Source organism: Lepisosteus oculatus, chromosome 9 (assembly GCF_040954835.1).
Source record: "Lepisosteus oculatus isolate fLepOcu1 chromosome 9, fLepOcu1.hap2, whole genome shotgun sequence".
In the NCBI taxonomy this organism is placed as follows: Eukaryota; Metazoa; Chordata; class Actinopteri; order Semionotiformes; family Lepisosteidae; genus Lepisosteus; species Lepisosteus oculatus.
Window position 1 is genome coordinate 39,803,730 of NC_090704.1, and position 24,681 is coordinate 39,828,410.

General features: G+C 37.5%; 2 protein-coding genes across 4 annotated transcripts; one reads left to right on the forward strand and one right to left on the reverse strand.

Moving 5' to 3' along the window:
* Nucleotides 1-2,245: 2,245 nt before the first annotated feature.
* Nucleotides 2,246-14,303, reverse strand: prkar1ab (protein kinase, cAMP-dependent, regulatory, type I, alpha (tissue specific extinguisher 1) b). 3 transcript variants are annotated; one of them, XM_015356302.2, is made up of 12 exons: nucleotides 14,173-14,303; nucleotides 13,090-13,138; nucleotides 10,769-10,951; nucleotides 10,144-10,311; nucleotides 9,727-9,818; nucleotides 9,576-9,637; nucleotides 9,377-9,423; nucleotides 7,494-7,652; nucleotides 6,665-6,725; nucleotides 6,210-6,331; nucleotides 5,815-5,896; nucleotides 2,246-5,471 (listed from the first exon to the last, which is right to left on the reverse strand). In XM_015356302.2, exons 3-12 carry the CDS (start codon nucleotides 10,940-10,942, stop codon nucleotides 5,299-5,301), a joined length of 1,140 nt encoding a protein of 379 aa, XP_015211788.1. In that variant the 5' UTR covers nucleotides 10,943-10,951; nucleotides 13,090-13,138; nucleotides 14,173-14,303; the 3' UTR covers nucleotides 2,246-5,298. The 3 variants fall into 3 exon arrangements, with proteins under 3 accessions (XP_015211788.1, XP_015211787.1, XP_006635204.1); XM_015356301.2 differs by having other exon boundaries at nucleotides 13,052-13,138; XM_006635141.3 differs by lacking the exon at nucleotides 13,090-13,138 and having other exon boundaries at nucleotides 14,173-14,302.
* Nucleotides 14,304-15,283: 980 nt separating this feature from the next.
* LOC102684806 (actin-related protein 2/3 complex subunit 1A-A) lies at nucleotides 15,284-24,454 on the forward strand. Its single transcript, XM_015356303.2, has 10 exons — nucleotides 15,284-15,414; nucleotides 16,744-16,857; nucleotides 17,415-17,519; nucleotides 18,705-18,933; nucleotides 19,182-19,289; nucleotides 19,715-19,921; nucleotides 21,466-21,541; nucleotides 22,137-22,330; nucleotides 23,730-23,820; nucleotides 24,148-24,454. Exons 2-10 carry the CDS (start codon nucleotides 16,794-16,796, stop codon nucleotides 24,151-24,153), a joined length of 1,080 nt encoding a protein of 359 aa, XP_015211789.1. The 5' UTR covers nucleotides 15,284-15,414; nucleotides 16,744-16,793; the 3' UTR covers nucleotides 24,154-24,454.
* Nucleotides 24,455-24,681: the final 227 nt, after the last annotated feature.

Sequence of the window (24,681 nt, forward strand, 5' to 3'; positions counted from 1 at the left end):
CTCAATGTTTTTTTTTTCTGCTGTGGTGGTTGCTTTTTTCTTACAATGCAAGCTCTGAACAAAAGCTGAGCTCTACTCTTTTCCTTGCCATTTTTTAATTCCTGATATTTAAAGTTATGAACATAAGGAAAAATGAAAGAAACAATTCAGACACGGGCTGCCACTACAACAGTTACTGCAACTTTGTCTTCAACAAGTAAGAGCCTACTTTATACAAGCTGTGTTGCTACTGTTTAAATTAACATTTAATTACCAGAATACTGCATACAATTTTGGTCATGTCATGAAAAAGATGTTACTGTTCTAAAATCAGTTCAAATATGAACCAGACACATTCCTGATCTTAAAAGTAACACCCTAGACTGAGAGATTAAAATAACTGAATGTTTTTTATGCTTGAATGTAGAAGACTGAAAAGACACTAGCAAACTCAGCCCAATGGACTTCTTCAAAATAAAAAGCAAACACGAACCAGAAGATGTGCATTTAAAACTGCGAATGGGTGGGCTGTGGAAGTAATGAACATGTTACTGATACTAATAAAGCAAGCTTCAAACAAGAAACATTATTAATATGTACAAGAAAATTAGCAATGCTTTAATACTGGGCAGAAAGTCTTAATTCTGACAGAACAGAAATAATACATTAACGCCATTTATCAGAACAGAACACTGAGTCCAAACTGAATTATACGACATCTGAATATTGTAATGTAAGTTTGACGTATAAAATCTTATGTGATGTCACCACTTTTTACGAACGTAACCCGTTTGTGTAGCAAAAAACATTTTAAAAAACGTCTTCTCTTGTAGTCCGTTCTGGATCTCAGAAATGTCTCGGCTATTTTTACTTTTTTCACCAAAAAATGATCAAATAATATTCATACTTGTTAGCGTTTTTCGGAATAAAAACAATGCTAATGTAGTTAGACCTCATTAATCACACCTAAATACAGTAAGGCTTAATATTGTCTTCATTTTGTAGGAAGCACTTTTGATACCTTTGTCTTTGACCAAAGCCTTTTTGAATTTAATTGTTTATTTGCTTCTATTGTGGTTGTGAGAGGCTATTTTAAAAGTGGCTTTCCTGAAAAATACTAACAAAGGAGGTCAAATGCTTTAAAAGATCTAAGGATATCACTACCGTTATTACCGTTCGCACTAGTTAAAAAGGTGGACGTTAAACTAAAAAAAAAAAAAACATCATAGTAAAATGTCTGTCCTGGAAGTTAAATTGCTGATTCATCCACTACATTTTATTCATAAGCATGTATGCAGAAACAAAAGCATGTTATTGCTTTATCCTTTTTTGAAAAATGAGAAAAGGTACAAAACCATTTCATATAGATAAAAAAAATCAAATATACAGAGCTAGAGAATATTTTTCTCATTGTTAAAACCAGAGGTACACATTAAGCATACAACGCTTATATTCTGCTGCCATCTAGTGGTGTGCCTGAGTGCACACATAATAATAATAATAATATAATTGTTTACACTTATATAGCGCTTTTCTGGACACTCCACTCAAAGCGCTTTACAGGTAATGGGGTTTCCCCTCCACCACCACCAGTGTGCAGTCCCACCTGGATGATGCGACGGCAGCTATAGTGCGCCAGAACGTTCACCACACATTAGCGATCAGTGGGGAGGAGAGCAGAGTGATGAAGCCAATTCATAGAGGGGGATTATGAGGAGGCCATGATTGGTAAGGGCCAATGGGAAATTTGGCCAGGACGCCTGGGTTACACCCCTACTCTTTTCGAGAAACACCCTGGGATTTTTAATGACCACAGAGAGTCAGGACCTTGGTTTTACGTCTCATCTGAAGGACGGCACCTGTTTTACAGTACAGTGTCCCCGTCACTATACTGGGGAATTAGGACCCACACAGACCGCAGGGTGAGCGCCCCCTGCTGACCCCACTAACACCTCTTCCAGCAGCAACCTTAGTTTTTCACATACCACTACAACTTCAAATATGCAAAGTTCACTTAAAATCTAGTTCTATGAAGTATGCAGAATAAAAATCCAGGCCTTAACATGAAATTTAATGAAGGAGACATATACAGATGGGAAATATGAAAATATTTTAACAAGAAGACACGCAGTCACGTAACATCCCAGACAACAATAAAAATACTAACTTGTTTTAGTGTGAGAATCATGGTACAGGTTACACACTAACCATAAAAACACCATAAAGACGAATAATGCATAAATGAACAAATAAACACGGTCTAGACTTAAGAATTTAAATCTTTTTTTATTGCTTGACCTGCCATTAGGACAATCTATACCAAAAGGATTATAATTTGAGCACATACAGTTAATCAAACCTTATACAGTCATTGGATAACAATAGAAAAAATGGTCCTCTGATTACCAGCAGCTCTCAGGACTGCAGGCTTCACAAACTTGTTGAAGGATGGGCTAGCAGGATTTTCTAAGCCCTGATTACATTAGCTAAGGCAAACTATGTCAATTTTTGTTTTTGTACTTACATACTTGGATTGCACAGACTGGTAAAGCTATAACTGCGATTAATAATTAACTAAAAAATGCAACGGCTGCTTCATCATAAAATTGTTTAAATAAAGACTAGCAAGCCGACAAAAAGGACAAAAGAAAATGAAAATATTCCACTGTGGGGAAAAAATGCTTAAATATTCATGATAATCATCTTTCAATTTGTCATGTTTATTGTATTCTACAGTTTATTTTACTGCACATCTGTTCATATAAAAGGAGGTAAATATAACTGCGTAAAACCAATATAATAACCAAGTTATCAGGACCACAAGTATCCCAGGAAAACTTGGTAAGAATTTGGATTTCTGATAAAAACTACTTTGGACAAAAGTATTTTAATTCTTGAAACTGTGTAACAGAGACTTAGAAATATTTCTCCCATCATTTGTAAAGGTACTTCAAGTATTACCCTCTTTGAATACTCAGAAGAGCTTTTCATTAAACTGTATCCAGCTGTTATCTCAATTATATCACTTTCACATTTACAAAAGTATTTATGCAACAGAACTCTAGATTGTTCCATCTGATGACTTCTGGACTAATTGACATCTTTCTTTGCCATAATAAACACTTTTCCCAGTAGAGCCCAATCTCCACAAGGGTCTAGATCACATACAGAAGAACAACTGAAATGTATTTCAACATTTCTCAACCGATGCTATATTTATTATGGATAATTCTCATTTATTTTAACACAGTTTAGTTCAAATTTTGGTGTCAGAAAATAAACATAAAAAATAATAAAAAACTGACCTTTTCTTATAAATGCGCTTTACTGGTAAAAGTTTTCTTCAGTTCTGACAGTAGAATAATCATCCTATTCTGCACACAACATACTGTCTACATAGAACATGATCTGGTGGAATACGAAGTTTTGTTTTACTTAAATGCTAATTTCACAGTTTTTATTACTTCTCCATCACTTATGATATTTAGCAAGAAAAAATATTCAAACACTTGGAGGTTAAGTTTTAATAAAATAAATCATGAATAAATGTGCATAAAAATTGACCCATGACTGACAAAGATGTAACTACATGATGTGATTTTCCTTTGCTAATAACAGACCTAATATTGTTTAGTAAAGTCATGGCACTGGGCACATAAAATATAATTTATGGAAAAATAAGCATTTTTTAAAAAAAACTTTAAACTTTTCACTGAGTTGCTTATAGCTTGCTGTCACTCCCAACTACAATCCTACTCTAAATCATTCTATATGCAATAATAAAAGTATATATCATGATTACACATATTACAGGACTGTGGAATATGATAAAAACTGCTCATCATTTGGTACATACTGAGAAAAGTAACACAAAAATCGGTAAATACTGAAATAACATTTAAGACTCAATGATGAGTTTTTCCTTCTTTTTGATAACAGTAAGATTAAATTAATCATCTTAAACATTTAATAAAAACTTTCATTCTAAGTTTTTACTCTTAAGCTTATGTGTAAAACCTTTTCATTGTTGTCAATGATAAGTCTGGGGGGTGCCTCTTTTCTTAATCTTTGATCTTTTCCTCACTATACTCGGTCACATTATTTCATTATAAATCTGCCAATTTGCCTTAGCAACCAAATGCCAAAGCCACAGAAACACGATAAGGTGTCAGTTCTCTATTCTTACAGTATGGTGCTCATTGTTTATTACAGTAAAGGAACTATTGCCATCAGCCAACTTACTGTACTCCTTTAATATTTTCTCTACTTTTCTAACATCTGTTCTTCTGCCATAAATACAGGAGAGCAAAATATATATATTGCCCCTTTCTATCAGATCCTGGTTTGCATCATTGCTAAGAACCATCATTTAATATTTGGCACTAGCATGGTAGCTATACATTTTATACCTAAAATATTCTGTTCGGTTAGATGTTACTGACTCAAGCCAAAAAACAACATACAGGAAAGATTAAAATTAGACACCCTTTCCTCTCTCTTCAGGATCTATGAATAGAAAAAATGAATGGGTAACTTGTTGAAACAAATTACAAGAAGAACCCAAGTATGACATGAAGGAGGGAATATTTAAAAGCATACATTTATGCGTTTAGATGACACAACATTAGTACAATATTAACTGCAGAAATGAAAATAAGCAGGTGCAAAACACTGTATGCATTTTTTATACCACTGGAACTGTGCAAAAATATTGATTATGGTTATTTAAACCATTATATATATATATGTGTGTGCACACAACTATTAAAATAAAATGGCAGAGTATGTCACCTAGGTCGTACTGGTGTCACTTCTAGTACCCTTAAAACAAACCATTATAAAACATGAAAAGACAGTGGTTCACTTGCTTTTAGCTACAGATGCCAAATTTCAAAATACTAAACAGTAACATTACTTCAAAAGATTCTTAAAAAGTTTTTAGCCTTGAAACACTTAACAGTTTTAAAATATCTGCCCTGTCCCTCTCTATGTCGGCTTCTTCTAATGTAGCTTCTATCAGCAATATCACTCGTTCAAACCAAGTCAAACAGATCTGACACTGCACTCATCTGCACATTGATGAAAAGAAATGGTGGGAAAGATTCATTGAGGTTTTGTTCATTTTTTAAAGAATGCTAGAAATGCGGTCATGTGGAAAAGACACAATGCATATAAATGTATTATGTTGCACTGGGTACGTGTAAACACAGACAGACAAAGCAGTGATGCTGGTGGAAAGCTGGGCGTCGAAAAATGTGAAACAAACAAAAATAAAGCAGATTGCATTGGTGGACCCTGTATGAAGGGAAGAAGCTATCCTCAGACAGACAATGATACAAAGCTGTTGTACTGTTGGATGTTTCGCTTTAGAATATCTGAACACGGACCCAGGACTCTTTCAAACCGAGGTCGGTCAAGCTTCACACACTTCAAAGGCCCACGGGCAACCACAGTGGCAGCTCGAGGACGATTCATTAACAGAGCTATCTCTCCTGTAATTAACAAAACAGAAAATTAAGCCTTGAAAAAGTGGATGATACAAGCACTTTCAAGGAATACATTTTAAACCACTCATGTATTTCTTCATAGATTAATACAAAGGTATTTATTCACAGAGTATTTATTTAATATTTAGAGTTTGTGGATCTTATTACTTACAGCCTTTAAGTACTAAAAAATGGTATATACCAAGTATATATGCACATGTCAACATTGAGTATAATGGAATGTGAAATACATTTCCATTAAAAGATGAAAATCCTTTTCATTTTTCTGCCATTTATAAAATTCAAGCATTCCAATAACAAAAAGAAGTATACTCAAAGATATTCTCACCAAAATAATCTGAAGGGCCCAGCCTTCCGACTTCCACAAACTCTTCATTTTCTGACCTGCGCTGCAACACAGCTGCAGTACCCTGTAAAAGCAATTCAAAATGAAAAGAAAGAACATTTTAAAACTGGATTCTCAACCATAACATAAAATAATCCCTGTGATTTACACATATGCCAGTGAGCCAATTAATCAGTAATACCCACAGCACTACAATATGTCAGAGATCACCAATTTGTTCACACACAGTACCATACAGGATGATTGATAGCCTAACTTCAAATGGAAGGGGAAAACAAGTAAAAAAAAAAGTGAAAGAATCTACTATACATACCATGTAAGAGAACATTTATAATTCGCTAGTGAGAAAAACAAATGCTCAATTCAAAACGCAATACCTCCAGAATGATGAAAAATTCATCTCCAGGCTCTCCCTGAACCACAATCTTTTGTCCATCCTCAAACTGTACAGGTTCCAAGGCGTCTGCCACTGTCAAGCGCTCCCATTTATCCAAAGACTCTGTGGAAAAAAAGGAGAAGAGCTATAAATAAGAGTACTATCTATAGCACTGATGCTAGAGTGTAATACAATCAGCACCCCCTTGGACAGCTGGCATTGATTGTATCAGAAATGATTTTTTAAATATTTATACCAAAATGTATTTTTTTTATATTTTATTAGCATAAAAGTTTTTTTGCTATTAAAAATCACGTGTCCGAGACAGCCATAAAACAGCTATTCATATGAACAGGAAGAAAACTTAAGACTTGAGCTTTCATTTGATTCACTGCATTTCTGTTACACGTTTAAACACACAAAGCCAAAGCAATATTTATAAGAGTATATTCTTACCTAAAATTGACACTTTACTAAGGAATTCTTCATACATTTTCCTCTTTCTCAAAGTGCTTCCCTGCAAAATGAACATTTTATTCAACCTAACGGAAACAATGATGTCCTAATGTTAAAAAAACAGTATTTAGAAATTTCACATTTTGACCTACCATTAAACCCATCTGGTAAATCTCTCAATTGTCTCTTTATTTCATTTAGATAATATCCTTCCACAAACAGTCAGAGACACAGACCCTCACTTTATGGTTTATGGTCCAATTCCTGATATAATTGCACAACTCCAATAAAGTCAATGTATGATAAGCTCTTATTATTTATATATAGTTTTGACCTTTTCCAATGTCTGCAACTTATTAACACAAAAGTACCATAACAAAACAAAGGCATGATGATGATTCACACAAATCTTCTATTTATCCAATACATTTGACTAAGAAGTAAAAACCAGACATCCAGCTGTTAAAAAAACAGCTAGGTCATTACAGAATAAACCTAAACTTTAAATAAAAATTCTACTTAAGTGAGCTTTAGATGAAATAATCACCTCCATTTTGTATCAATGCTATACTAGCATTTATCACAAAGACCCCAAAGGTTGTTGCTTTGCCAGAGCAACTAAAGAAACTGATTCAAGGCCACGTCCGTTTCATGATGAGAAGCTCTTAATGTATATCTGATCGATATTACAAGCTCTCTCATCTTCCTGCCAGCATAAACAAAATGGAGAACTTCAAAGTTAGGCTGCTTAAAAACACTCCTTGACTGAAAAAACTGAAAGTCATAAAAGACCTAGCACAAATTTTTAACGACTGCATTAAATCCTTACCATCAATATCCTCCTGTAGCTGTCTCTGTCAATGCCCCATAGCTTCACATTTGTCTTTGCTCTCACAGTGGCCGCCCTGGGAGTGCCGTAGATCAGGGCCAGCTCTCCAAAACTGCCTCCCTCCCCAATGCTGGTCACCCATTCGTTGTTTACATACACCTACAGTAAGAGCAAAGAATTAGTAGACATCCAAGACAGAACCTTTTATGATTCTGGTTCTCTTTCCATACTCATCCTTCTTGATCTCAGTGCTGCCTTTGACACTGTTGACCATAACATCTTACTTTCTCGTCTCGAGACTGTGTTTGGAGTCTCTGACACTGCCCTCAAATGGTTTAAGTCTTACCTCACTGATCGCTGTCACTTTGTCTCTCTCAATGGGTACAGGTCTGAAATTGGTCTTGTCATGTCTGGTGTCCCCCAGGGCTCAATACTGGGCCCCTTGCTCTTCAGAATTTACGTGTTCCCACTTGGTCAGCTTTTAAGATCACATGGCCTCAGCTTTCATTTTTACACTGACGATACTCAAATATACATCCATACCAAACCCGACGCTGATGTGGCTGTCTCTATTCTATATAATTGCATCTCTGACATAAAAAAAATTGGATGACTCAAAACGTCCTTCATCTTAACTGTGACAAGACTGAAGTCATGCTTATTGGTACCCCCCATCAACTTCGTAAAGCCAGTCCTGTAACCCTGTCTGTAGATGGCTCTGTACTTGAGCTTCAATCAAAATTGAAAAACCTTGGGGTTATATTCGATTCTGGCTTAACATTCGACCCACATGTACACCATACTGTCAAACCTCTTTTTTTCACCTTAGAAATCGCAAGACTACGCCCTATGCTATCACTAACTGTGGCTGAAAAGCTGATCAACATATTTGTATTCTCTCGAATTGACTACTGCAATGCTCTACTCCCCGGGGTATCTAAATCTACTCTGAACAAGCTGCAGTATGTCCAAAATTCAGCAGCCAGAATCCTGACCAGGTCTAGTGCAAGTGTTCACATTACTCCTATCCTGGAGTCCTTGCACTGGCTTTCGGTCAAATTCCGCGTAGACTTTAAAATCCTCATGCTCACCTATAAGGCTTTACATGGCTTGGCACCTCAATACCTGTCTGAACTTTTATCGCCCCACTCCCCACCTCGCAACCTCCGCTCTTCAAATTCTGCCCTCCTTCCTGTCCCCCAAGCCCGTCTACATTGTATGGGCGACAGGGCCTTCTCCTGCTATGCCTCCAAGCTCTAGAACTCTTTGCCCAAGGATATTAGAGAGTCACCTTCTCTAAACTCCTTCAAATCCAGACTCAAAACCTTCTTCTTCAGAAAAGCCTTTACTTAACAGGTTCCATTCTTCACCCCTCTGCTCTTCTTAATACCACCTTCCACGGTCTCCTCTATTGTTATTGTTGTAATTATAATTGTGTCCTATCTTGTGAAATCTTCTTATTTTTTGTTGTAGTCTTCTTATTTATTGTTATTGTCATCCTGTAAAGCACTTTGAGAAGCCACCTTTAAAGGCGCTATATAAAATAAAGTTTATTATTATTATTATTCTGAGCATTTTAAATTCCTTCTGTATTGACAACTTTGCTTTAAAGTAATACTTCTGTTTACAATCCACAAATAACTACACAGAGAAATGACAAAACTGTTCATAAGATTTACGGTTACCTCAGGAAAGACACCTTTATCTAAACAGAACAGGTCTGAGTCAAGATTTAAAATGGGATTTCATTAAGTATTTAAACCACAGCAGTAACAGTGGATTTCTATGAGCCCTGTGTCATTTTTCTTCAACTTGAAAAGTTAGCATGTGAAATGATGGAAAACCATTTTATTAAAAAGCCTGGCTAACAAAAAAAAACTTACATCCATTTCACCTTGGTCAATGACATAGAAGTTATCACCTTCATCGCCTAAAGGAAATAAAAATAAATGGTAAACGGTACTGTGCAGGCTATGCAAATGTATAATCCAATACTTTTTTTGGTCATTGAATTTGAAAGGGATTCAACCAAACTATAAAGAATGAACTTTACAGGGTCCACACATTTAAAAAGCAACTTACCTTGCTGAATAACAGTCTCTCCTGCAATATAGGTGACTGGAAACATGGCATCAAAGATGTCACTAAAATCAAGTGAAGCAGTATGAATTATTGCAATGAGTATCACTACAGGCAGTATTTGCACTCTTATTAAAACACAGCATCCACTTACCTTCTCTCATTATCGTCAAGATGTGCAAAAAGTACATTCTTTTCAATGGCTTTAGCCAGGGCTGCCATTGTTTTGTAGTCTTTTGGAATAACCTGAAAATGTTAAATGTACAAATTAAAAACTACATTAATACACAATTTCAGTCTTCAATTGCAGATTTCCTTTTTGTCAGGTAATAAACATTATATTGCTCATGTCTACTTTCTCGGATGCTATAGAGGGAAAATGCTGTTTTATTGCCTTTTGGGTTCCAAAGTAACACTTATTTTGAAAACCTACCACACAGCTTATTTACAATGATAATTTTAAAGTGAGAGCTGTAATTTGAAATGAATCTAACACTGATGGTTAACTGTACATACAGCACACCTGAGGAAGCAAGTCTGCACCTTACTGACCGTCATTTATCATGTTTACCTTTCTGACGTAGGAGGCAGCGTCCTCCTCGGTGTAGACCTCGGCACTGATAGCCCCGCGACGTCGGCGACCCTTCACGACAGGGTTCATCGGAGGAGAAATCTCATCCTCCCGTGAATCTGAGCGAGAGCTTGACTTCTGCTGGCTGAGAATCTGCTTCGCCTCCTCCTAAAAAGCGATAAACAGCCACTAGCTCAGCTGAGGAATTAGAACATTCTTGAATTTGTTGTGCTCTTATGTTCAACTAATTTATCCAACTACATAAAGAAAAGCTATTATTCAGTTTGCCTGTCCAATTGATAAAATTAATATACAGACATTTTTCAAATAATAGTACACAACAATGGAAACCTTCACTGACAATTAAGGAGTTTGAAAGTCAAATTCAAATCATGTATTTGAAAGAGAGGGCATGCTCAACATGTTTTTCCCCCTACCGATAATCCCTTAAAAGAATTTTAGCCAGTGACACAAAGGTTCCGCACAAAAAAAATGAAACTCATTAGCTTAGCTTACACGTATTACTTCTAAGATTGCTTTATGATCTTTTTACTCATTTGGTTATTCATTTAGCCTGACAATAGGAATCATTCATGCACAGCTTGAGCACAACGAGAGTGCTGACCTTCTCACGTCTCTCGAAGTAGTCTCTGAGGAAGGCCATGGGCCGGTCGGGCCGAGAAGTGCACAGCTGGACAATGCAGTCCTTGAGCAGCTGCTGGATGTTGTGTTTCTGCACATAGAGCTCACACTCCCGCAGGCTCCTCTCCTCATCGCTGCTCGTGCTGCCAGACGCCATGGTTGCCTCCTGATCAGTTCAGACCAGCAACAAATAAAACACCCAAAGAGTTAAAGGGAAATCCACAACAAGCCTGGCATCCTTGTATCCTTCTCTTTGCATGAACACAATAATTCAAAATGGGAGAAAGGAATTCAGTTCTAAATTTAATGCAAGAACAATTATTTCAAAATCAAATGTAGTTATTACTTATTTCTTTACTTAAATTCAAAGATAACGCACAAAACATGTAAGTGAAGACACTTAAATCCTTCATACAAAGAGTGAAAGTGTTTAAGACAAAACTGTTCATGTAGCCTTACATATGAAGTGTAAAAGTTTGCTCAGGTTTGAAACATACTCCTGTTGTTTAGACTGCAAGATCTTTGGTGAGAACCTAAACACAAAATACTATCAAAAATGTGGCTTTCAGATCAGCATGTTAATAAATGCAAAGTTTCTTTCCATTGAACATCTCTCTTCTATCTATTAACCACAGAAGTCAACCAACAGCATGAACGTGCAGTACATCCGGAGCTACTATCAACCAAAAAAGGAAACAGCTCTTTTTTAACTGCTCCATACCAGGATAGATTTAATGGTGGCCTCAACTATTGACCCATGATCTCTGTAAGCTATTGAACATATGCCAGAGAAGGCCTCTTTTTCACATTTTAGCTTTGTTTGCAACAAAGTGAACTGTGCTGAAATGTCATTAGAAATGTTGAAGACCTGCCTGTCTTTATTGGCTTGTCTTAATATACTTAATACTTAAACCCAAAAGCAACTTTCTTAAAACCAATGAAAATAATTCCATAACTTTAAATCATTAAGCAGATATTAAGAAATTACTTATTTGAACATGCTACTAAAACAAAACAGATAAAGCGAGTGTACTAATTCATTCTGTTCCTCAACAGATCATTATTAGAGCACCACCTTGCTTAACAGTGCACTGCTGCTTGGATTCAGGTCAATACGAATCTCTTTAAGATTTGCCTATTTATGTACATAGTCAAAAATAAAATTAAGATAATGTATTAAAAGTTCTTAAACCAATTTTCTTAAATCAAATATAAGAAACTTAAAAAGTTACAAAAGATTAAAAGCACTACAGAGAGGATGAAATGAGTATAGAAAAATGTTGAAGCAGGGCTGCAAAAATGTTAAATCTTTGCTCAGTTTCCTGCCTTACACAAAATAATTATCCATGCCAATCAGTAACGATATATGCAAGTGAATAAATATATATACATGTGTATATAATGTCACATGTTCAAATACAACATAGTAAGCACATGTAAATCTAAGGTCTGCTTCCTCTGAACTTGTGTTTCTTGCTTAGAGTGGGTAAAACTTGGCAGAAAACTCCCATCAAAAGTAGAATTCAATTTATGTATACATAAATTACTCATAAGCCTTTGTGGTAGTTGATCATATTCACAGATGTATCTAGACAAAAAATGACACTTAAATTTTAAATATTTTCTATTTTCAAATATTCACAATCTTGCCATTTGCTGCTGTTTATTTTTGTAAAGAAAAAAATAATTTTGTTCCAGATCATTATGTACACTTCAACACAGGTGAGACACCGCTGTTGTACCTTTGTGCAAGGTATTTCATATATACTGTTCCAGCAAAATACCCAGCTGTATAAACAGGTGCAAACATAAATTGCTTTGGATAAAAATGGAAGCCACATAAGTCAGTAGTAAATTAGGAAACTATAGAGGATTCCTTCATTGCAGAAATATTAACAAACCCTATTGATTTACTAAATATCAAAAAGTTAATTTTTAAAACAACTTTCTGCTAATTTCATTAAACAGTTTAAAATCAATTTTAGTTTTCCTGCACAAAAAAACAAAGAACTAAAATAGCCGGAATGCTAAAACACCCGACAAATACAGGAAAAAAATATGGAAATCTTGAAAATAGATTAAAACTTGTTGAAAATCCATTTAAATACAGATACTCTGCCCTCTCTCCGTTATATTTAGAAACAATTTTTATTAAACAAGTAAAGGTCATTACAGTTTGAACTGTCTAACTGCACCTCATGCTCCATCTTATTAGTAAAGGGGGCTGTGTTGTTTTAAATATTCCAATTTTGTTTTCTTATCTCACCGACTTGCTACTGAATAAAACTCCGATCTGTGTTATACCACGATATCACAGGACCTGGCCGCCAGACCTCTAGCTGCAAATCAGGATCTGTTTAAAAACAAAATATTTCACTAAATTGCACGATATAACTTTTCCAAACGAATAAAGAATTTAATGATCTATCAGACAGGCCACTGTCTCAGCACTGCACTGTATATCAAAGCTTGACAAAATGATCTCAACACCATACAACAAAACTGAAACACACAACATGCAGAATATCAAAAGTTATACGTCGCTTGCATGTTTGTATAACTCGACTTTGCATATTAAACTGGGTTCTATCTTATAATTTCAACAAAACCGGTGTCAGCTGTAAGCGTTTATGTGACTGTCACAAAACATTTAAAGTGATTATAAACTTCAATAATTAGCATAAAATGTAAACCCATGATAAGCTAAAACATCAACGACTTGTCAAGTACTTGTTTTATTTTTTTTTGGTTATGAGTGGAAAAAACACACTCCTACATTTCAATGGGTACTGATGCCATTATAAAAATCTATACAGCAAACGAGGAAAAAGTTAACCGACACACTGCTCTGTGCATGTAAGATAATCATCAACATCGAGATCACTCCACATCAAATATAAAACAGGAGACATTAGGGTCTCCAAGGCAGTATAAACGTTAGGTAATTTCAACGGTCTTTTGCCTTCCGAATTTGTCGCGATTTCCGAAATAAAATGGGGCACAGTCGAGAGTCTTTGACCGAACTGACAACATAGCGGTGAGCGTCTGTAAACAGCATCTGACAGCAGGCTCTCGCCATCAAACGAGGGGGTATCAAATTAACGGAAGAAACGCCATCTTCAATAGGACACGTAACTATCCAATAAATATACAAATCCTTTTAGAAGTTTCTTACGCGAAGGCTCGCGAGGGTAAAGAGAACTTTGAGAGTCGCGTAAACATATTTTGGGGCCGCAGAGCCCTCTTCCTAGTGACGCCATCTTGAAAAGCTATCATAACAAACGGGAGGCGCAGACGACACGACTAGCGGTTTCTCGCAATTCGCTCTCGTACATAACTCCAGTATCTGACAAAGAAGCCTTACAAAACAGACGGCCAACGACTTACCCAAGCCGTTAGAATTTACGTTTCCGTTCGTTGGCCTATATTTTCTCACTGACACTGAAAAAAACTCCTCGCTTCGCTTTTCCCCAGTCCTTGGATGGCTGCCCCACCGGAAACGTGGCAGGACCAATCACAAGCGACCATTGACGTCAATTGGCCTCGTTCTGACACGATAGCTGTAACCCTTAGCAACCTTAAAGGGCAAGTTTGAACGAATTCATGACGTCAGAACAAGAATCTGGCGTCAGGATTTGTACCGGAAGTGGTAAAACACAGCAATGGTTAATGTATATTATTATTGTCCTTCTTGTGGAGACGAAAAACGTGGTTCTCCGTTGGAAATATGTATTTTTAATCTCTCTCATTTTATTTAAAATACATATGCTGTGATTCAACTCTAAAGAAGACTCTTTTAACCATTTACCCAATCCCATAATAACAGATCAAGGTTAACTGAGGTAGTGTTGAAATTTAGATATCACCTTTACTTACTGACAAAACCATTGGATAACAGCATTATGAAATATATACCTATTCTTTAAAAATGTTTTAATGCATGTTTACAACATTTCAAGCCACATTTGTGTGTCAAATTATTAAATTACATCTGAGGAATCTATTTCAATCTACTCGGAAGAAGCAATTTTTCTTAAACAGATTTGAAAATCCTTCCTTGGGGGTGATTCATGTTCCCAGGCCAAAATGTTCTGAGTGTTCTTCTCTAAAATGCAAAAATAAATTATTTAAACAATTTTGTTTTTAGTTTTGAACAGAGAAAACTACAAAGAGACCAGGCTGAAATATTCACATGCTTTTAAAGTCATCCCAATGGACTACAGAGCAACACAGAAACACATACCAGAGACTATAAATAGACACTTTGAGGAAGTTCATAAACAGAGAGTTGATTTAGTCTTCAGCGTTTACCATGTTGCTACTGGCATTCCTGTCAGAATTATACTCTTTTACTTGTACTTAAACACACCACTCCTCCTCTTGGCAAATTCCAGGAGTTTGCCGAGGGCTGAAAACACAACCCCCTCCTTCTCTTCCCATCTCTCTCCTCCCTCACGGCTGCCTGTGCTGGCCCGTCCCTGAACACACCTCCATTCCTATTGACTGTCTGGAGTCCAGAAATACAGCCCAACCACAGAATTTCTCAGGTGTGGGGAAATTAGGCAAACCAGTGTCCTCAGCATTACTGACTCAGTCACTCCACTGCCATACAGCCGCCGTCCCTGCAGGGTGAGTGCCACTACCATTTCATGTTCTTTTGTAAATTGTGTCTGCTTCTGGGGAGGTACGCATTTTTTTTAAATCCACACGAACAATACTCTTTTTTATCTTAGGTGCATGTAAAACACCTACTTACAGTGTACTGTGTTCCCTTAGTGAAGTGTGACTGTGTCGAACTACCAGGTCCAACAGTGGACATCTTTATGGGACTGTCAGGCTAATAAGGCAGCACAGTGTACTGTATTTATATTAATACCCAGTTTGGTGCAGTGGCTCTGTAGCTAAGGATTTGTGCCTGTGGCTGGAAGGTTGCTGGTTCGTATCCCGCGGCTGGCAGGGGAATCCTATTCCGTTGGGCCCCTGAGCAAGGCCCTTAACCATAACTGCTCCAGGGGCACTGTGTAAGTGGCTGACCCTGTGCTCTGACCCCAAGCTTCTCTCCTTGTCTGTGTGTCTCATGCAGAGCAAGTTGGGGTATGCAAAATGACAAATTCCTAATACAGGAAATGTTATATGACCAATTAAGTGTTTTCTGTGGATCTTGTGTCAATTAAATGATCTTATCACACAATACATTAGGGTCTTAGTTCTAAAGAAGTAAGGATCAATATAAAAGAAACATCTGAGAATAGTGAGATAAGAAAGCACCATGAAGATTTAAGCTACACAGCTTTGACTAATTTAAAAATATATAGATATATCATTCAATGCTCTGAAATCTAAATTCACAGTTACGAAATGGTGGTTAGCCTGCTTTTTAACAGGGTGCAAGAAAAAGCAAAGTTTGAGAAGAACTGGCACAATCTTATCATTGGAAAAACACAGGGAAAAAAAACAGGTGTGTCGTTCTGTCTTAAAGGCAACTCGATCTCAGTGCCTCACAATCTCCCAGCTTTGCACTAAAGATCTGTTGAATGTAAATTTGGAATGAAGACCCAATGTATGATATTCAAGTAAAGATTTATAACCCAATTGACCCAACTTTTTTTGCTTTGTCATGAAAAGTAAGAACTGTGTAAAAACAGCTATACCACTGTCACTAGAGCCAAGAATACTGCAGATTACACTTGCATGGAATGGAATACAAGCTTATTATTCAGGTTATTTATAAATAGACCACTATAAAGGTCTTTTTATATTTCTTAAACTTTTAATTTCCCTCAAAAGGAGCTTAACTTTACACACAATAGTCTTAAACAGTTATATTTTCCATGCTGATGTGAAAGACTCAGTGAATACAAAAATATGCTCATGAAGTTCTAAGGCTATGCAGGGTGCTGTCAAAAGTAGGCAGGGTTTCTTGCTTTATTGATGTGCTTCTCTGTGCTCTTGCTGCAGGGTGCTCAAAATCCTGGACAACACATTCCAAGAGCCTCCCTTGTTGAAACATGTCTCTGTACAGCTTCGGACTTGATCCGTTGTCATGTCATGCCTGGAATAAAGACCGAACTCGTAAGTAAAAAAAAACTGGTCGAGCAGCTTCATCCTACTCCAGTCTTAGGGGTCCATCCTCTATGCATTGTACAATGATTTTGTCAAGCCTGTGTAATATCTATCTACCGATCTATTTTCTAACTGCTGTATCCAATACAGAGTCGCAAGGGAACCTGAGCCTATTCCACGTAATATCCAGCACCACCATTTTAGGTCTTTGCTCAACACTTTTGTCTGTATCTTTCTATTTGGGCCATAAATAGTTTCTGTTACATGCCTATGTCTTTCTGCCTTAACAGACATTCAGGAGGTCTTTGAGTATGTTTTCTCATGAAAAAGTTTAGATGGTTTACTTATAAGGGAAAAATAGCCTGAAACTGAATAGATTTTTTTCTGTTGGTGAGGAAAAGTGTTTAAAAGTCTCATCTTTCTTTTGTGGGGCGGTGATTAGTGAACTTGATATCACACTTTTAATGGGCTAAAATGCCACGACGTGAGAGCCAGAATCGTTAGTTCAGTAAATACTATACTGTATGTAAGCAATGCAATATGTTTAATATTTTTTCCCCTTGCAGAAATCGCCATCAGTCCCAACAATAATGAGGTCCACATTTACCAGAAAAAGGGGAAAGAATGGAATAAGATCCATGAGCTGAAAGAGCACAGTGGTCGCATCACAGGTAGTGCAACTTTGGAGAAGAATCTATGACTGAATCGACATAACCTTTAAAATAGTTAATTGTTTGAAGCAGTGTGGCCTCTGTGCATCACAGAGCAGCAACCAAATACATAGAAAATCAAAACATGCAGCTGTTGCATCCTTGTATTAAGGTAACTGAAACACTTTTATACTGTATATACAGTACATATGCAATTGTGATTAAAGTCTCAAGTTTTAAATAAAGAAACAAAATTTAAAAATAGTCATGGAAGTCAGGACTGTAATGTTTCTCATTATGTATAACCTTGCTATCTTTTAAAACATAAATTCCTTTTCTGTCAGTTTTGGACACAGCATTCTCTCTTGCACAGAGTACATTCTTCAGCACTTTGTTTTGACTTCTATTCAATCAGTTCACACATACTGTACATACAGCATGTGTTTTTACATTTCAAGTCTTCACTGCACTTTATTGTAAACATGGGATAATATAGAAAATGTTAATGATCAAGAGGTAGAAACAGACTCTTTCAAGAACATAAGACTTTCAGAACAGGCTGTCTGTTTGGCCCAAGTAACTTCTTGGTTGCTAGCAGGTGATAGATCAGAGGACCCTATCCACGCATTTCTAGACGGAAATCAGGGAATTAACATAAATATTGCTGAGTGTATTATGTTTTGAAATGAAATAAAAGTTTTGTGGTTGGATGGCTTGTTCCAGTTCCCCACAACGCTTTGTGTACAGCCAAGTGCTTTTCTTTCTTACATTAACTTCCCCTTGGTGGTATTCACTGATGTCTTCTGGGTCACATTTCACAGTTGTCTGTGAAGACGTCCATTGATTTGACTTCGTCATTACCTTAGAGAATTTGGAATACTTAAATCAAGAACCCTCACACTTGAATTCATTCGAGACTGAAGAAATTCAGTTTCTCTAACCTCTTCGGACTGACTCCAGTGTAGATATGTCCTTTTTGAAATGTAATGACTAACCCTGTGTACAGTATTCTAAATGAGGTCTTTCAAATACATTACATAATTTAACATCATTGCCATGTTAACGTCAAAAAGCTTTCTTTTGGTATCATGATTGTATGTAACATTTCATTATCTGAATGCTTTAGTTTTTGGGAACAACTCATGATCAGCTATGATCATAGTACTGGGGCAATGTTATAGGTTTAGCCTGTGTGTGTGCTTTCAGGTATAGACTGGGCTCCCCAGTCCAACCTCATTGTGACCTGTGCCTCTGACAGAAATGCCTATGTGTGGACCCTGAAAGAGGAGGGTATGGTATGGAAGCCCACCCTGGTGCTGGTTCGGATCAATAGGGCCGCCACCTGTGTCAAGTGGTCTCCACTAGGGAACAAATTTGCTTTGGGCAGTGGGGCGAGAATCATCTCCGTTTGTTACTTTGATAAGGGGAACAACTGGTGAGTGCGATGAAGAGGGTGTGTGATTTTCTTCGCCTCTGTTTTTTGTCACCTGTTTTTAAGCTGGCAGAAATGCAGACTCTGCTACTGTGTTCTGACATACTGTACTGCCACACAAAGAAGAACTCGCATTCTGTTTCCAACCAGAAACCTCTAGCTGTGATTTCAGTCTTTCTTTTTTGCTGTTGTAAATTCTAGCCATCTGTGGCTCTTGATATTCACAGATAATGTCTTCATTTGATTTCCAGGTGGCTGAGCAAGCACATCAAGAAACCTATCTGCTCCACCATTCTGAGTCTTGACTGGCACCCCAATAATTTCCTCCTGGCTGCTGGCTCTGCAGACTTTCACTGCAGGTCAGGGTCTCCGAGCCCCCCCCACCACAACAGCACAAAACAGGGAAGGAAATGTAGATTCATGTTGTTGCCGTAGCACCATTGCTAAGTGCTCAATCACACTGCTGTGCAAAGTCTTAGACATCTTACTGACAAACAGGGTTACATGTGTTACGAGCATCAACAAAACAAGCTTGTCATGCAGCAATCTTTAATTGCCATTAAGAGGTTGGCTATACATTGAAACGGCTAAAATCTCAGCAGAAGATCACCCACAGATTTGGTTTTAAAGCAGAAAAGGCATTTTAGTGAAAAAAGCTGGAGGACAGGATGCTGCATCCCTCATTGCACAGGAGTGTTCAGCACCTGTGACTTGATTTCTTTTAATGGGATTTGCAACGTGATGAGGGTAACTGGTGATTCTGTCTTCTGTGCTACACTGACAGGGTTTTCTCAGCTTACATCAAGGACATCGAGGAAAAGCCGAGCCCCACAGCCTGGGGTTCCAAGATGCCATTCGGGGAGGTGCTCCTGGACCAAAGGGACTGTGGGGGATGGGTGCACAGTGTCTGCTTCTCACCCTCTGGGGATAGCCTGGCCTGGGTCAGTCACAACAGCAACATCAGTGTGGCTGATGCATCTAAGGGCAAGGAGTGAGTACAGGCACTGTTCTTCTCCCTACAATTAGACCTGTTTTCAGCTTTCAGGCTTGATGCTGCATTTCCTTTTATTTCACTGCTAAATTATCAACAACAGATGACAGACTGTTCAAAGACAGAAGCAAAAGAGTTGAAAGAGTAACAGGTGTGATGAACACACATGCAGAAAGTAGGCTGTATCTCTCAACTTTGATAAGCTTTCCTATCATGTGGGAGGTCAAATCCCCCTTCTTTTAAGTGAGTGTCTATTTTACAGGATAAGCTAAGGGGACTATGAACAAAACATGTTATTTGAAGTCCGATCTGTAATTTAGGAAGAAATGTCAGGAATGATGAATCTAGTCAGGTTATTTTTTCAAGAAAACAACAAGCGTATTCCAAGGACTTGTTTCCATAATAGAATCATTCTGTTTAACATCCTAGTTGGTCTTACTTGGCTCATTATTTTCTAACCCTTTAAATTCCTGAATCAGAAGGGGAGTTTTCTGGACACTCCACTCAAAGAATACAGTTAATGGGACTCCCCTCTGCCAACACCTGTTTATTAGCCCCCGCTTGAATGATGAGATGGCAGCCAAAGGGCACCAGTCCCCTCACCACACATCAGCGATCAGTGGGGAGGAGAACGGAGGGATGAATCCAGTTCATAGATGGAGATTAATAGGAGGTCATGATTGGTAAAGGCCAGGGGGAATATGACCAGGACACCCTACTTTTTTCAGAAATGCCCTGAATACCAAAACACTTAAGAAATGCAACGTTTGCATGCTCAAAGGTAATGTGTGAACACCGGCAGTCCTGAGTACTTGTCTGCACATATACAGATGAAGACATGCAGACTTATGAATTGTATTGAGGCTGTAGTTATGCCTTGACTCATTGTGAGAGAGAGGGAGCTCACTCTGGGAATGCACTTTGTACATCAACACAGATGACATCCACCTAGATGCTGGCAAAGGGTGGCATTCTCTGATGACTCCCGACTCTTCTTCTCTCATGTGATGTTGGAAGAGCATATGCAGTAGACCAGAGAAACCTTAAAGCTCTGATTGAGGTCTTGGCAAGGAAATTACATTATTTTGCTGGCAGTAGCATAACTGTGTGTGGACTATGTTGGCAGACCAATAGATGGCGCTCTCCCGTCTTGATAGAATATAGATAAGACTTCATTGATCCCGAAGGGAAATTGAGGTACAACACACTCAGTACACATCAGCACATCAGTACAGTGATAAGAAACAAGTAGTTTATCACTTACTAGTAGAGATTTAAATAAACAATTAAAATAGCTCAGGACAGGGAAAGGACATGTTTCATTGCTACACAACAGTTAGTATCCATCCTACATTCCTTGTACAGTATATATTGGAATAGAAAACAAAACTGAAAAATAAAACTTTACACCAAAATCAAAAGCAACAGAGACTCTCACTGAAGGCACATTTTAAAAATGCAGCACTTACAATATTCAACTCCCAGTGTCTATTTTTACCGGATTTCATTGAAATGATTTTCTTTGTCTGCGTTATGTGTTTCAGGGTGACCCAGCTCAACACAGAACACCTCCCTCTTCTCAGTGTGCTGTACCTCAGTGAGACTGAGATTGTGGCTGCGGTAAGACTGACTCAAACACTAGATCTAGCGCAGCTATTCACTATTTTGGGTCCACTAAAATATTGTAAGCAGGCTTCCAGATTAATAAATGGTTAGTTCACTCGTCCAGGTGGATGTACAAACATTCCATATGTACCATCATCTGTTTGTGTGGATTGTTACTTGAAAAACTACAAACACCCCACAGCATAAGGGGGATAAAAGCAAAATCAGTCTCTCTGTAGTTGTTACAATGCAAAAGGCATGGGACATTTTCTCTAGTGTGATCAGCAAACAGGTTTTTAACTAATACACTAACTTCTGTCTTCTTAAACATTACTATTAAAATTTATAATTGTTTCACAGGGACAACTTGTCGTAAGTCACTTCTTTAAAGGTTTCTAGACTCAAAACAGTTCTAGTCACTTTATTTCCCATCTGAAAAGATGGAAAAGAGGAAGCTGGGGTCAGTAACAGTTCTCACTCATTATTCAGTGTTTACCTTCGTTTTGCTTCTTACTGATACATGGGATAAAACTGTACTTGTCCTAATTCTTTTCCATCTATCCAGTATGCAAAGTATTATCTGTCATAATTCTCTTTTCCTTTGTCCCAGGGACATGACTGCTACCCTCATCAGTTCTCCTACACAGGAGTGGGCTCCCTGAAGTTTGTTAAGAAGCTGACTGTCCCCAAACAGAGCTCCAAAGCCAGCATGTCAGCTATGCAGCACTTCCGCAATCTGGACAAGAAAGCCACCGCTGAGGAGGACAATAACGAACAGGAGACTCTGCACCAGAATAGCATCACGTGAGAGGCAGCATGTCTTTTTCTACCACATTGCTTTAAAAAGAAAAAGAAAGATTCACAATCACAAGTTATATTTATATACATTTAAATTAATATGTACTGAAAGCAACTTAGAGCATGGAATTCCATAAATTTTCATCAGTAAAGGTCAAGTTCATTCAGGTCAGTTGAAGAAACATGATGCATTAAAGTATTCCAGCAGAAAAGACATGAGTGCCTCAATCCAAATTTACAAATCCCCTGTTTAGTAAAAAACGATTTTGATGAAGCAGAAAAATCAGAGTAAAGTGTATGCCAAACACATTCGCATACGATATTCACACATTGGACTTAATATTGGTTTAAAACAAAATTGGTTTGATGTTTTTCTCCCTTCTTCTTTTCCTGATGCTCTATATCTTTGCATTTGACAACCTCAAAGCTGATTTAAGCAGTGAATGCATTTCACTACAAGATTGTTTTTAAACTTTTGACCTTTGACCAGATTTGATTGACAGGTGCGCGGCTTAGCAAAAACAAAAATCGGGCCAAATTAATTTTTCAAAGAATTAACAAAACAACACTTTTACTGCTTTTCGTGTGTGTCCCCGAGCACAGCAAATGCATCACAAAATGTCTAGGTGTTGCTCAAAACCTAACCCTAACCCTACTTCAGGCACTTCCACAACATACTGTACTGTATATCAAAAACCTTGCCTTGAAAAACTGTGTTCAAAACGTTACCCAAATGACTCCAAAGTAGTCCAACAGGCTTTAAATGGCAGTTTGATGACCTTTTAAAAGTAACTGCTGTGAATCTGCTTTCATTTTCCTGTATTTCTTCTACACATTACCAGCTGCTAGAATGGCAAATAGAAATCAACATGTTTGGGACTGTCAGGAGTACAAATAACACTCATGTTACTCAAGTTACTCTTGAAACATTAAATGTACAAGTTAAAAAGCAACGCCCATTGTGACCATTTTCAAGTCTGGTCAGTCTGCGATTTTCGCCTGGTTTCTAAAGCAGCAGTTGTTCTCAACAATTGAGAGTCCAGGCACTGTCCTGTAATTACAGTGGAAACATCAAGGGCAATCAGGCAATTTTATAAGGGTCCCAGCCAATCCTGTCTTGCTCACATCCGTGGCTCCACCAGTGTTGCAATGGCTCTCCTGTTAGGGGACATTTAAGTGTTTTATATCAAATTAAAAAGGCAACATTGCAGGATTGGAATCAAGTTTGCATCTTAGGTAGGGACACTGATGCTGTCCCCTTGATCAAGGTACTGTACTTCACCCAGATTCATCCAGCAAACCCAGATGTGTAAACTGGTGCTATCATTTGTGTGCAGATTACAGTAAGTAATTTAACTGTGCATCACTTTGGATAAAAAATAACTGGTGTGGTTCTCTGTTGCAGTCAGCTGTGTATTGTCAAGGGGGAAAAATCCAAGGTGGAGACGTTCAGTAGTGTGGGTCTGGATGGAGCCATGGTGGTCTGGGATTTTAAGGTAAACTCTCCTAAAATGGATGACACCCCTGTGAGTTCACACATTTGCACTAAAGTTTTGTGTTGCAGTGGTTGGGCAAGCTAGAGGTGTACGTGTTTGTCCACAGCTCGTTGATTAGTGAAACTTCGCTTTCAAAGGAAAGGGAAGGTTAACTTTAAACTCCTGCTTTTCAAAAGCATGACATTAAACATGACATGAAACCCTGCTTACGAGAGACTGTGTTGCCGCTCTGCTGCAATTTACTTTGGATTAAATGGTGTGATACACTCCGTATGATCACAGCACTTGTGTTCAGAATATACTAATCCCACCTCTTTTTTTCCACAGCACTGAACCTTTAAAAGGCTCGATCCATGAGATGCTGCTGTACTCCTAGAGGCCAAATTCCATCTTCTGAGGCTACAAATATTAGAAGCTAAGAATGGCATTATAGCTTTGATGAAATAAGAGGAACAACATAGAGTGTTTTTGGAAATTTGAACTTGTTATGAGTGTGGAGTTTTACAGTAAATTGTACATTTTCTGTTGCTTTTCGAAATATGCTTACAAAAATAAATGTCTAATATTGTCCAAGGAAAATGTCTCCAAAGACTAAAAATAAAAAAAAACTTTCAAAGACAATACAAACATAAAAGTAATCTTTAATTTCTTTCTTAACTGGATCACGGCACTATTCTGATCAATCTTGCATTCACTGTATGCTTCTAACTTTTACAGTCAGCATTTTTTCTATAAAACAATGGAAATTTGATTGATAGCTTTTATAAATCAATAAATCTCACATAAAAATCTAACAATGAGATAAATAATTTAAGGACTACACAATTACCTTTGTCAATAGACCATCTTGTTATCAGTAAT